The sequence below is a fragment of the Furipterus horrens genome, unplaced genomic scaffold, assembly GCF_987537825.1.
Source record: "Furipterus horrens unplaced genomic scaffold, mFurHor1.1.pri manual_scaffold_5, whole genome shotgun sequence".
Taxonomy (NCBI): Eukaryota; Metazoa; Chordata; class Mammalia; order Chiroptera; family Furipteridae; genus Furipterus; species Furipterus horrens.
In genome coordinates, this window is record NW_028327175.1 from 74,369,658 (window position 1) to 74,385,103 (window position 15,446).

A 15,446-nucleotide genomic window follows, 5' to 3' on the forward strand; every position below is an offset into this window, starting at 1 on the left:
GGTCCCCTTTGTTAGAATGCCACATTCATGAATCACTGTTTACTGAAAACTACCACTCTGTGAAAGTAAATGCCTCCTCTATTAAGAGAGGAAAGGGCAATGAACGCAGATATCTACCCTGGGAGAATCTGGAGGCTGAAGTGAAAACGGACTCCCTCACAAATGTAAATTATTTATGTTGGAGATTACAAGTAAACTCACTTCACAAGGAGTGCTTGAGAAATAAGATATCAGGAGTGCAGTGGGAGAATTGAGGGGAGTGAGGGCCAAAACCTTTGACATGAACTCTAAGTGGAAAAGTAAATGAATGAAGAAACATAAGCCTTCATACAGTACATACTGAATTAACTACTGCTATTTAAGCTCTGATGTAAATATTTACCTTACATAACCCAGTTGATGATAACATAATTACTAGTCTACTTATTTGGCTACTGCAAGAACCTCAAATCACAGCAAGAAGCAAAAAGAAATTAAACTGTAGATAGCTAATGGGTGAAATAAGAACATAGTAGATGATATTGGTCACTGATACAGCCCAATTCAAATTGGCAGACTTCAGAAATAAACTCTGGTAGGAAGTGGAAGAAGTTATCTTTATTGAAGATCCCTTATGTTTGGGACTATGAAACACATTTGGTACTTTACCTCTTAATCTCATTTAATCTGATCCTCATAAGAGCATTTTCAAAGTAGTTTTATATCCTTTCTACAAATAAGGAAATGAATGCACAAAATATAAGATAACCCAAATCACATGAGTAAGAAACACAAGATCAAGGCACAATCTGTTCAGTTCAATTCAAACATAGTGTTTGCCTTAATCACCCCCTAAATGCTTCCAGCATGGAAGAAGAAAGAAACCCTGGAAGTGACTTTAGATCCTACCTTATCTGTGTAAGCCTCCAAAAGATAATAAAATTAAAAACAGTAAAAAATCATGTTACAAATAATGTTGTAAAAGCAGCCAAAGGAGTCTAGGAGATGTCAAAGAATTATAACACTAGTAAAATAATTATTCACCTGGAGGTTGAAATAAAATAAAAGGTCACAATTAACTTTCAGAAAATCAAGTTTTAATCAGGAAACATTTATTATTTCCCTAAAACGTTCTAAAATCTATTCATAATGCATTAATACTTTCTTGATAATACAGAAAATCTATACTAGTTCACAACTCAGCTTTACCAAGTAGAAGGTATTTTTTAAAAAATACACACAACACATACAGATATAATATCAAATATGATGACCAGAGGACTCAGCATGGAAGCCATTTTCATAATAATTTATAAAATCCTAGTACAGTACTTTAAAACATCAGATTGGATAACAAATAATAGATAACCTCTCTGGCCCCATCATTTTACAGGAGAATAGAAAGCTGCCCAAACAGTTCCTCTGTTTAGAGAAACAGACTCTAAAACAAAGAAAGTAAAGAAGCAGAGAGAATATATTTAATGAAGTTCCTAGATCATCAGTAACTATACACACAAATTAAATATGCCTTTAAAATAACTTCGGAGCAGGCATTGCTCAGAAGTGGTATGCAAGCTATCATAAGGAGCAGGGAAACAGTGTATATGACATACTAGACCCTCACTATAGTTGTATTCCTCACATCTACTTTTAGATTCTATACAAGTGTTTTAAGTTGAATGTAAAATACATTTATGTAGGTACATGACACCTGTACAACTCAAAAATGACTAAAACAGAAATTAATTCTCTTTTGAAAAGATTTTTTTTTAAAGATTCTTAGATGTAAATCCTAACTCTTTGCCACACCGTAATTCATTTGAGTCTTAAAATGCCAAGTCACTGTCCTCAATTTCCACGTGAATAATCGTCTTCCTTCTGGTAAACACAGGCATCCTTACTCTATTATAAAGTTTATCTTACTTTAATTAGTGCCACAAACAATAATGTTTGAATATCTTGGCTTTGTGAAAAACATCAAGTTCATCTTTTAACATTCTAGCTGCAACCAATACTTCAAATTATTTTAATAAAATATTTTACCACTGCTCTGGCTGGTGTGGCTCAGCAGTTGGGTGTCATCCCACAAACCAAAAGGTCAGGGCACATGTCTGGGTTGCAGGCCAGGTCCCCAGTTGGGAACATGAAAGAAGGAACCATTGGATGTTTCTTTCCTTCTCTTTCTCCCTTCCTTCCCCTCTCTATAAAAATAAATAAATAAAAATTTAAAAGTTTTTACCATTAAAACCACCTAAAGAACAAAAACTTTAAATAAACCATAATATCTGCAAAAACTGTGTAAAAACATTGTTATCTTTTTAGTTATATCAAGGACACAAAAAGCTATCACTGAAATATACAAAGACAATGCTGCCATCTAAAGGCCAAGGTATAACATGAAAAAAGTATACTCAGTCAAATACTGTCAATGTATAAAAACAACCAATTTGATATTCTAAAGTCAGCAAAGTTTATATTTAAATAAAAACACTATGCTATGATACTACATAGCACAGATGTTACAGACTACACAATGGAACTCGAAAACTCTTTTGAGAAAATTCACTTTTTAATAAGATAATTAGCAAAACAATATGGCTAACAATTAACATCTGCACAGGTCAAATACTGTTGGCATCCTTCAGACATTATATTCTCCTAAGTATTTCTATCAGTTGTTAATTTAAAATAGTTTCCTGTTTAATAATGTCTATATTTCCTGTTTGTAATTACATATAAAATATAAATAGCATAGATATTACTTGCCTTTAACCAGACCACAATTATTTCTACTTACCCTATTTAAAATATTCATTGCTAAATGACTAATAACAACACTTCTCAGACTTAAAACAACCCAACTACTTAAAATTATAGTTTTGCAAGTAATTCAAATAGTCTTCCTTACTTTATAAATTCCAAAACTACAAAGCAAAGTTCCTATGGGAGGTTATCAATAATGCAATTGTCCAATATAAAGAGTTCAAAGTATTCTAAATTTTATTTTCTAAGAACCTTCAATTGAAAAAAAACTTTATTAAACTGAATTTTCTTTAATATCTGGCAAAATTATTTTAAATTTTCAATGAAATCAAATATTTACTGAATAGCCCTATATACAAAACTGTTTCCCTTGGTATTTAAGTATATAACAACTTTCTAATGGACAATATTAGGAAAAAGCTAACATGAACATAACTAGAAACTTCAAAACAATATATAGTTTTAAAAAAACATACAGTTAATTCCTTTGGAAAACCACTGACTAAAATTTTTAATGTACCAAGAAAAATGTTTCTCTGTATTTACTCAACAAGAAAACAAATATTACTCACTCAACAAATGTTCCCATTATGTGCTAAATACAAAAAAAAAAAAAGTTGGGTTTACTGTCTTTTATCTTGAGTGAAAAGTGGAAACAACCAACCAATAAATATAGTGATAATCTCATAAAAACCACTAGTTTTTAGCAGAGTAAGGAGGGGATAAAGAGAGTGGGTATCAAATCTGCAACGTAGGTATGTGCCCTGACCAAGAAAAGAACCCCCAACCTTTTGGTGTACGGGTTGATGCTCCAACCAACTAAGCCACACAGCCATGGCTTTTCGTAGCCTCTTATGGGTCAGAGTTCGTACTAGACAATTTAAGGTCATTATGTCATTTAATCATCAAAGCCACTGTGTGCAAAAAGACAAGTATTAACCTCATTTGTTAAGTGGGGTTCAGACATAAGCGCTTAAGTAACTTTCCCAGAATCATAAAGCAAGTAAGTAGATACCAGGATTCAAAATTCAGTCTCTCTAACCAAGACATTATTCCCTCTACAAGGTCATACTGCCTCAGGAGTGATTATTAAGCTTGTACTAAATGTAGTAAAGAGAAAAGTGAAACATTTTTACTATATAATTCCAGAGACAAGTATAATTCTATGTAGTAATAAAAGCATTTACTCTTAATTCATAGTGTTCCAATTTTTCTAACTGAAATATTTTTAAAATAGCATTATCTCACTTGAATTGCTGATGATTCAAGGAAACTTTCAAAACCTACATTAATATATGAGATGTATTTATCATTTTTTATAAATTCTAAGAAGAAACAAAAGATCTCTTTATTTTGGAGATACAATTAAAAAGCGAGTCTTCTTTGGCCCTGAGCGGCATGGCTCAGTTGGTTGAATACTGCCCAGCAAAGTGAATGGTCTGTAGTTCTATTCCCAGACAGGGCATATGCCTGGGTTGTGGCTACAGTCCCTGGATGAAACATGCGTGAAAGGTAATGGATCACTGTTTTTCTCACACATCCACGTTTCTCTCCCTCTCTTTCTCCCTTCCTTCTCCTCTTTCTAAAAATAAATAAAATCTTTAAAAGAAGTATTTGTAAATATGCTATGTATTTAAGACAACCCTGACTATTTTAACTTTTTTGATTATCATCCAAGGTCATGCTCATTGATTTTAGAGATAGTGGAAGGAAGGGAGAGAAATATCGTTGCAAAAGAGAAATATCAATTGGTAGCCTTTCATAGGCACCCCAGCTGGGGACCACACCTGCAACCTAGGCATGTGCCCTAACTGGAAATCAAACCCATGACTTTTTGGTTTATGGGACAGTGCTCCAACCAACTGAGCCACACTGGCCACAATAACATTGCATATTTTAAAGTGCACCTTTATTCAGCATTGAAAACCCTATTAGTACCTCCCTAGTGACAACTTTTTCTGTTAACTTGTACTGTGTATCAATCAAATCAAAATTAAATGAATTTTGAATATTATTCAGCCATATAAAAGAAATGAAGCTCTGTCACATGCTAAAACAGGGATGAACCATGAAAACATTACGCTAAATGAAAGAAGCCAGACACAGAACACCACATACGGGGTAATTCCACTTATATTAAATGTCTAGAACAGGCAAATCCATAGAGAGAGAAAGTAGATTACCAATTGCCAAGGGCTGAAGGAAGGATAAATGGAGAATGATGGCTAAGGAGCACAGTTTTTTTTCATGATAATAAAAATATTCTAGAATTAGTGAGGATGACTGCACAATTTTGTGAATATACTAAAATCACTGAATTTACACTTTAAAATTGAATTTTATGATATGTGAATTATATCTCAATAAAATTAAATGGTTTTAAATACATTACATATAATATATTAAGTATAACTAAGTTACACATATGTGAGCTTAAAATATAAAACCTATACAGTATTCCCTCATTTATCGCGGGTATTACATTCTAGACCCCTCCACCCCCCGGCAACAGGTGAAAATCCACGAAGCAGGAACCTTACATTTATTTTAGTATTTATATATATTTTAAGGCTTTATAAGCCCTTCCCACACACTTATAAACCATTCCCAGTCCCTTATTAACCTTTCCCATTCCCTTATTAACCTTTTCCACACTTTTATAAACACTACTTATGTTCTTAAACATATTCTACTCTCTTAAACCTACGTAACTTTAACAACATACATATACAGTACCGCAAAATCCCACATTATAGTGAAAAATCCGCAATAAATAATTAAATATAATATTTTTAAAAATCCCGTGATACAGTGAGGCTGCGATAAGTGAACCATGATACAGAGAGGGACTACTGTATAGCAACCAAGATTATCTGCCTCAATTTATTGAATCACCATTTTTCACCATACTTAGTGAAAGGTTGTGTTTCACAAGTGTATATCTGTCAGAATATTTAAAAAATCCAAACTATTTGACATTATTACAATCTCTAGGGGAATCAGAAAGGACTACAACCACACACTTACGTTTTACAACCAAAATTTAATTTTTTCCAATATATCTGAGTTAGCTGACTGTCATGCAAGGACCACATACAAGCACCTATAAAATCAGAGGATCAACTTGTAAAACCATTGTTTTGAGAGAATTCTTGCTATTAAGTAGGATTTGCCTCTAAACCACCAAAAAGTAATAATAATAAGCATATGAAAATTTACAAGGTAAATTATAAGGAATTTAAAAGTTAGAAACAAAATCAAAAACACAAGGATAATATAAGTACTTACTAATTTGTTTTCCTGCATGTATATTCTCTGTAATTTCAGACAGCCCTTAGCTATGACGACCATGCCTTCATCAGAGATCTTGTAACACTGGCCGAAATGAATATCTTTCAGTTCTCTGCATTTTGAGCCCAGCTGTGAACAAAAAGATTTGGCTAAATGCTTAGAAAATAACAAAGGTAACATATATCTGGTAAAATTTCCATATTATTTTAAAAACAGCCATACCAAAGTTATATAATTGTTTATAAACTACTTTTAAAATAAAACACAAGCAATCTATCATTTCAAATAGTATTGTGTAAGCCTTTCCATCTTCTAATCTAACTTCTTGCTTCAACTACCTCCCATTACATGCCCACCTAAGTACTTCGATTGCTTAAGACCTCAAATGCACACCTTTATTTCTGAGTCTTTATAGCAATTATAGTGTTGCACTGAGTGGAACACCAGTCCAAGGCATAAAAAAAAGGCCCAAGAAGTAAAACAAAGGACCAGTGAGTGAAAGAATTTAATTCATGAGATTCTAGTTCTACTTCTGAATGTCCCAGTAAATCATTTCTCACCTTTGGCACAACCACTCTGTGAAAAAGGAAAAAGTTTGAGCATGCTATGGCTAACATTCTACGAGTACTTATTCACCTACTGTAATGCATAAACTAAAAATAAAAAAGGAATAGTGATTTTCTGACTGAAATCCCAACTGCACCTGAGGTAACTGATGAACAAGCACAATGTTCCCATTTAAAAACATTATGTATCAACAAAGAACAAATTATATATATTTCTTTTCAAAATCTACAGTGGAGATTAGATCAAAGAAAATTATAAATGCTGTTTTATGAGTATTACATATGCAGAGAGTCATATGTAAAAGGAGAAACTTACTTTAGAAACAACCTGTATATCAAAAATTAGCAAAAAGTTACATAAAAACAATTAAAACACAGTTTTGGCAAGGGTTCAAAGTATGAACTTTGAACTGGTTAGAGTGTAAATTAATAATAAAAATTTCCCAGGATGGCTACTTAACCATAAATTTAAAAAATTATTTTTAAATGTGCCTGAAAAATGCATGACTCTGCTTCTAAATATTTACTTAAAAATTAACTAAAGAGGAATGGGTAATTGGATAGATATGTAGTAAAGTAAGCATACTAAAATATTAATTATATAGTCTAAGTAGAGGATCTGTGTTTACTGTAAAATTCAAATTTTCCATATATTTAAATTTTTTAATAATAAATTGTTGGAATAATCAACTAAAGGTGTGTTGTAAAGATTTAGCTAAGAAAAATTAACAGAATGAATTTTTTAATTTTTATATATATTTACTGATTCCAGACAGAGGAAGGGAGAGAGAGAAACCTCCTTGTGAGAGAAACATCTCTTGGTTGCCTCCTGCAGGTGCCCCAACCAACGACCAAGCCCACAACTAAGGGACGTGCCCTGACTGTGAATCAAACCTGCGACCTTGGGGTTTATGGGACAACACTCAACCAACTGAGCCACACCAGCTGGGCCAGAATAAAATCTTTTTTTTAAAACAGTAGGAAAAAATCTAAAGGTATAAATTAGGGTCCATTCATAAGATTATTATATAGTCATTAAAATTGAAGTAAGCACTTAAATTAGAAAGTAAGTGATTTCAGCTATTTTTCTAGGGATGGTGATACATATAAACTATGTATCTAAACATACACTACACTATAACCAATTATATATTCCACAAGATACATAAACTCCACGATGATAAAAATTTGTTTAGTTAACTAATGTATCCCTGGTACCCAGTGTCATACACTTAGTTGATACTTAGTAAATATTTGCTGAATGAATGAAAGGTTGATCAGACTAACACACTATAGAAATCACTTTGAAAAATGTGGACAAATATAGGAAACCATGATTATGGTCTCATGTTTCAGTTAATTCAAGAGTTCTAAATTGAGTCCATGGGTAGAAATCAGAGATTACAGAAAAGTGAATGAGAAAAAAAATACATTTTTATATTCTCATACTATCCTCTAAATCAACTTTAGCCTTTCTGTCACTCATGAATATAAGAGAAAAAACAAAACAGTATTTAGCAGTATATGGGACTTGGTAAACAACAGAAATCAAGGACAATTTTATATATTACTGTTGTTGCAGATACAATGAAATGTCATTTTTGCTCATCAGTATTCATCAAGTTCCTTAAGATACCTACCAGATCTTATAATGCATTAAAAGGCACACATATTTCTAGAACAAATGTACAATGGCACATTATTTATACCTGAGAAACCTGAATTTAAATCAATTGTGGGGAAAGCACAGAAGCAACTTGATAATCCCTACAGAATCGCCGATAGACTCACAAATGTCTGCCGTGAGGGCAAGGTTGGTGCTAAAAACACAGAATTCTTTAAAGTCTGCTTTAGCGTTAACCACCCGACCATCTCCCATTACTGCACAACCTGAACTTGCCATTCTCCCACAATAGTAAAAGAGTGGAGTTCAATTGGGAGAGCAAAAAATATAGGGTCTTCAGACTGGGATACACCATTCATACCAGAGAGCAGAAGCACACTGCTGAAAATGTGGGCACAATGTGAAAGCTTATACAGTGAATATGGAAGAACTCAAAAAATTAACTCTATAAAATGTTCCATGATGAAAGGTTACAGATATCCAGACTGAAAGGGCTGACTCATGTGTTCACTTCAAATGACAAAAATAGACTGATGCCAAGGCAAATCATCACAAAATTACAGAATTATGAGTATAAAAAGAGATTCTACTGACTTTCAGAGAGAAAGAGATTTCATACAAAGGATTAAGTTGTTTTTTTTTTTTTTTTTTTAAGGCATCAAACTAATTAAAAATAACATTGAACCCTGGCTGGTGTGGTTCACTGGATTAAGCACCAAACTGTGAATCATGGGGTCACTGGTTTGATTCCTAGTCAAGGCACATGCCTGGGTTGCGGGCCAGGTCTCCGGTTGGGGGCATACGAGAGGCAACCCTGCACTGATGTTTCTCTCCCTCTCTTTCTCCCTCCCTTCCCCCTCTCTAAAAATAAATAAAATCTTTTGAAAAAAAAAAAAATAACACTGAAAGGAAATAGGTCAATGCCATCAAATCCTAAAGGAAAATTATTTCACACCTAAAATTCTATACTCAGGATTCAGACTATAAATTAAGTGTAAGGGTAGAAAAAATACATTTCAGACATGCAACTTCTTAAAGATTTATCTCTCATATATTCTTTATCAAGAAACTATTGCTGTAACATGATGATACACCAAGAGAAAGAAGACATGACATCTGAGTAATAGAACATCTAACATAACAGCAAGATGAGGAATGCCTTAAGGATAATGGTGAAGATAAGATACTAAAATGACTACTAATGCAAGAGTACAAGAAGTCCATCATGGAGCCTTCAGACTATGCCAGGAAAATCTGCTTAAGGAGATAAATTTTGATTAAGCATCTACATATAGATAAACTGATACAAGTAGGAAAATGCTTTTGGCTCCATCAGTGTAAAAACTACAAAAACTAAACAAGCTTTTTCCAATCTGCCATCTGCAGTGGAATCACTGCCAAGATGCAGATTTTCATTAAAACCCTTACAAGGAAGACCATCACTCTTGAGGTTGAACCCTCATACACAACAGAAAATGTAAAGGCCAAGATCCAAGAATTCCTCCTAATCAGCAAAGACTGATCTTTGCTGGCAAGCTACTGGCAAGCTACTGGCAAATTGATGTAGTTTGTCTGACAACAACATTCAAAAGGAGTCCACTCTTTATCTTGTGTTGAGACTTCACAGTGGTGCTATGAAAAGGAAGAAGTCTTAGTCTACTCCCAAGAAAAATAAGTATAAGAAAAAGAAGATTAAGCTGGCTATTCTGAAATATTACAAAGTGGATGAGAAAGACAAAATCAGTTGCCTTCGTCAGAAGTGCTTTCAGATGAATGTGGTGTTGGAATTTTTATGACCAACCACTTTCACAGACATTATTGTGGCAAATGTCTGATCTATTGCTTCAACAAACCAAAAGGCAAGTAATTTTATTTGGGTTAATAAAAGACAGAAACAAAAAAAATAAAAATTTACTGAAGGGGAGAAAAAGACATTTGTTAATTTCAATAAAAACAAAATTCTACAGAGAAAAAGATAGGTACATAATTATAAAATGTAAACACTGAATACTTATTTAACCAAAATTATAATAGAATTATGTTGGGAAAATGAAAGGAAAGAAGACAGGGAAGGATAAATGAGCTAAATGCTCAACTTCCATAGCAAGAAATTAGTATAGATGTTCTAAAGCAAATAAATCAAGAAAATACACACATAGAAGGAAAATGCTTCTTCTCTACCACTGCTTACTTCTTCCGGAGGAAGTTCAATTCATCTAATTCCTGGTCTCTTCACTGCTTAGTTTGTATTTAATAAATTATGTATGTTCAGCTAATTTCTACTCTTCATCTTGGGAACAAACTATTCACAGGAAGCAAGCAATCTCCACTTCTACAGAGGCAGGCCACTCTGCTGGACTGGCCTTCCTGATGATAAGTGAGTCAGGCAGCCAAACTACAGCATTGAGTCAGCAATCTCATTTAACTTTATTACTAAGCAACATTTTCCAATCTATCTTTTCTGAATAATCGAGTTGATACTTTTCCTCTGTCACTATTCCTTTATTTTATTTGCCAACTTGATCAGATTCTAGGTACCATACTTAGGGCACCATAGAAGAATAGAATCTAGCCCTGTCTGGTGAATGCTGCCCTGCAAACCAAAAGGTCGCCAGTTCAATTCCCAGTCAGGGCACATGCCTCGTTGCGGGCCAGGTTCCCAATTGGGAGCATGTGAGAGGCAACAAATCCATGCCTCTCATGTACTGATGTTTCTCTTCCTCTCTTCCCCTCTCTCTAAAAATAAATAAAATCTTTAAAAAAAATACAATCTACATAAAAGGCATGAATAAGAGGGAGGAGCAAGGGGGGGGAGAACTGTAATAGAAAAATAAATAAAAATAATAAATTTTTTAAAAAGGCATGATCTTAAGACATCAGCATATGAAGACAGGTTGGTAGGACCTCATGTAAAGATAGGTCAAGTCATACTGCTGCAGCCTGGGAGAGAGATTTAAACTGATTGCATCTAGTTTTGACCTTAGCAAGCGGGTTTGGTGGCTTTGTCTACAAACAAACAACTTTCCATAGATGTAGGGGCCGCATGAGTAGCCATACACAGATAAGGACCACGTGGCTGACCTCAACAGATATTAGCAGCATGGGACCTAAGCAACTTGTTAGGGAAAACTGCCTTGTTTATAATTATAATTACTGTCATTTAGTCTCACTGCAGAAACTGATGTTCTGTTTTAGAAACCATCATGGGATGTAATAGTCAAGACTGCATATGCATCAGTGCCTATCTATACTAATCACCATTACCCCAACCATAAATGCCCTAATGTTCCAGACTATCCAGGCACTAGACAATCATTATACCCAGTGTATTTCCCAGGTTTGCTGATGTTCAAATCTCTCAATGCTGCAACCATCTGTCCATCATCCACAAAAAAACATTCAGGGGACATCAACCAAGCCCTATTTGAATATCCGTGTCAATATGCCCTGAATGTAACACAATTAGTCATCTATCTGAAACACAGTAGTAGTAGTAGTAGTAGTAGTAGTAGTAGTAGTAGTAGTAGTAGTAGTAGTAGCAGCAGCAGCAGCAGCAGCAGCAGCAGCAGCAGCAGCAGCAGCAGCAGTAGTATAATTCTTCTAAATACAGCATTCTTTATCCAGGAAAAGAGTGCTAAAGACATTGTAGGTCCGGCTCTAACAAAATAGAAAGATCTTTTTTTTTTTTAGATTTTTTTTATTATTTATTTTTAGAGAGAGGGGAAGGGAGAAAGAGAGGGAGAGAAACATCAATGTGAGAGAGAAACTTTGATCAGTTCCCTCTCGTATGTGCCCCAGCCAGGGAAAGAACCCACAACCCAGGCATGTGTCCTAACCCAGGAATCAAACCAGCGACGTTTCACTTTGTGGGATAACACCCAACAAAGTCACACCAGTCAGGGGCAAAGTGGACAGATCTTGAAAAGAGCCCTGGCATCCAACTGAGACACCAAATGGGTAGTACTACAGAGTAAGAACCAGACTCTAGAGCAGCGGTTCTCAAGCTGTCGGTCGTGACCCCTTTGGGGGCCGAACAACCCTTTCACAGGGGTCGCCTAAGACCACCGGAAAACACATATATAATTACATATTGTTTTTGTGATTAATCACTATGCTTTAATTATGTTCAATTTGTAACAATGAAAATACATCCTGCATATCAGATATTTACATTACGATTCATAACAGTAACAAAATTACAGTTCTGAAGTAGCAACAAAAATAATTTTATGGTTGGGGGTCACCACAACATGAGGAACTGTATTAAAGGGTTGTGGCATTAGGAAGGTTGAGAACCACTGCTCTAGAGTAAGGTCTTGTCTAGACCATCCAAGTTAAACGGGGTTGGGAAAGACCTTGGGCTTTTCACTGATCTATCATATTCAAGCATAAAACTGAGTGTAAACAAGATCCAGGTGATAATCCTATAATTGCAATGCCATTAAAAAATATATATCAACATCTGGATTCCAGACCAGCATGTAAAGAACTTACAAGCTGTCACTCCATTCTAACAATAAATAAAAAGCTAAACAAACTGAAAAATCAACATCACTTCTTATATTCATCAGAAATTAAGATTACAGGGAACACCACTGCCCCCAAAACTGGAGAGACAAAAAATTGGATGCACAAAATCACAACTTGCCAGAGCAGAAACCAACTAGAACAAAACTCCCTCTGCAGGAACTAGTGCCAGGGTGGGAAACCCCAAACTGTAACTGATCTCCTCCAGTATCAAATAAATAATTTACTCTCATTTTATCCTAGCAAAACATCAGTACCTAAAGAATCTACTAACACCTCAAAATTACCTGAAGAATACTTTATACCCTACCAAAGAACATTGTGAAATGCTAAGTTATCATCAGGTAATAATACCTATCTGGTCGATGTTGACTGGATGCGTTATCACCACTCACCTTGGTTAGATACTGGAAAACAGCCTCCCTAAGGCCCTTCCAGGTAATGGAGGTTACCAGCTTTGTGGAATTTCATCTCTAACAAGACCTCTCCATTCACACCCAGCCTATACTTCATTGTTACTTGTACCTGGCACTCTATAATTCTAACTCTCATTCTTCACCCAAGTAAATGGGTAACCTAAAACACAGAACTCTAGTATGTCATTTAAGATGTTACAGATAAAAATTCTATACCAGTCAGGGTCCCAAGGCAAAATACAAGTCAGATGACTAGTAACAGAAACTCTCCTCTAACTCAAGAAGAACAATGTGTCAAGGGCACCCACCAGTCAATCCTGAAAAAAAGTGTTTAATGAAAAGGGTGTAGCCACTTCACTTAGAAGAAGCCAGTCTAGCCCTGGCTGATGTGGCTCTGTGGAGAGAGTGCTGGCCTGCGATCCAAAAGTTCTCTGGTTTGATTCCCAGTAAGGACACATGCCTGGGTTGTGGGCCAGGTCCCTAGCTGGGGGTGTGGGAGAAGCAACTGACTGACATCAATGTTTCTCTCCTTTTCTACCTGCCTTCCCCTCTCTCTAAAAATAAATAAATAAAATCTTTATAAAAGAAGCCAGTCTATGCTCCCATTAAGCCATGGTTCATTTTGGCAGTAACTAAACTGTAAATAAACTAGAGTAAGTAATATATAGAAAATGGGTTGTTCTTGATTCATCCTTTTCTTATTTAAAATAATTATTCAAGATTATTTACAAATTTACTCAAAAACATCCAAAGGTATTTTTCAAATGTTTCTATAAGATGTTGGGAGGTGATTTTACCAGCACCTCAAATTTTAATTAAAATTTTGCATACTACCTTTGAGAATTTACAAAAGAAATATGTTTTAAGAAGCCATCTGTTGTTACTAGGTTACTTTTATAATAAAACAAACACTTTAGGAAGAGTAAACTTCAATTGACAAAGAAGCCAGACAACTGAAACCACAAGATGGGACCCACTGTAAAAAAAATAAGGATTGATCTTCCAATGTCACATGAAAGCTGCTCAAAACCAATATTAAGAAAACATTCTTAAAACGTCAGGTGTGCCACCTTCAATAAAAGAAAGCTGTTCCTCTTACTTTCCATTCCAAATGTGTCACCGCTATAACTATTACAGACATGCAAAACAGACAGTGAACAAAACCCAATCCATAACTTCAAGTGACTTCACCTATGTTAATTGTTCTTGTTTGTAAAATGATAAAAACAAAAATTTTATAACTTGATTCATTCATTTCTTCATGTATAGCAGAATAGCACAGACTATGAGATATGGAAGAAAGCAAAGAAAACTTTCTAACTGCCACTAACTTAACCCACTTCAAGGGCTCAAATTTGAATCTTTTCCCTACATTTCTATTGTTCAATTTTCCTTGTTCAAAGACAATTCCATTCAATACAATGAAAATATATTACATAAGCTCACAAAATATGAACTAATACTATTTTTTAAATTGTATTGGCATGGTGTATAATTAAAAATCAGATCAAATGAGACTTCACAACATATACAGGATATCCACTTAATGAATCGATTACACACTGAAAAGATATTAAATTTTTAGAAAAAGCGCAAAAATGCTAATTTAACACCAATACACAAACCTTTGTTACTTATTAGTAGTATTTCAACTAAAAAAATACTGTGATTAAAACTTTTACAACTTAGCTTAAAAATATAGGAAGCTATCAAGTGTCCATCAATAAATAAATAGGGAAAAAATGTGGTTTATACAGAAAATAGAATATTATTAAGCCATAAGAAGGAATGAAACTCTGATATATACTGTAACATAGATGAACCTTAAAACATTATGTTAAGTGAAGTGAGGCAGATGCAAAAGAATATTGTATGATTACACTTACAAGAGGTACCCAGAATAGGCCTAGAATTCATAAACACATATTAGAATAAAACTTACTAGGGAGTAGTGGGAAAAGGTCAGGAGAATAGTATGTAATTCCTTAATAAGTATGTAGTTATTATTTGATAATGATGATAAAGTACTGGAAATAGATATTGGTAATGATTACACAACATTATAAATGTATTTAATGCCAGTGAATTATATACTTAAAATGGTTAAAATAACAAATTTTATGTATATTTTACCACAAAAAAATTGACACATTGAAATAGCAAATATCAAAAAAACATTCAAGGGGGGGGGGAAATGCCAAATAACAATGATGTTAGTTCCCAAACTTCTATTTTTCTAACTATAATTATAACATAAATATTACATTAAATATTAAATAA

At 34.2% G+C, this 15,446-nt stretch overlaps 1 protein-coding gene and 1 pseudogene across 1 annotated transcript in view; one reads left to right on the top strand and one right to left on the bottom strand.

The window, feature by feature from the left end:
* FBXL17 (F-box and leucine rich repeat protein 17) overlaps nucleotides 1–15,446 on the bottom strand; it is a 500,732-nt gene that overhangs the window by 457,080 nt on the left and 28,206 nt on the right. The window contains exon 4 of the mRNA XM_090276546.1: nucleotides 6,031–6,162. Within this exon, the coding sequence (XP_090132672.1) occupies nucleotides 6,031–6,162 (132 nt within the window). The remainder of the gene's footprint in view (nucleotides 1–6,030; nucleotides 6,163–15,446) is intronic.
* Nucleotides 9,626–10,090, top strand: LOC150008792 (ubiquitin-ribosomal protein eS31 fusion protein pseudogene; annotated as a pseudogene).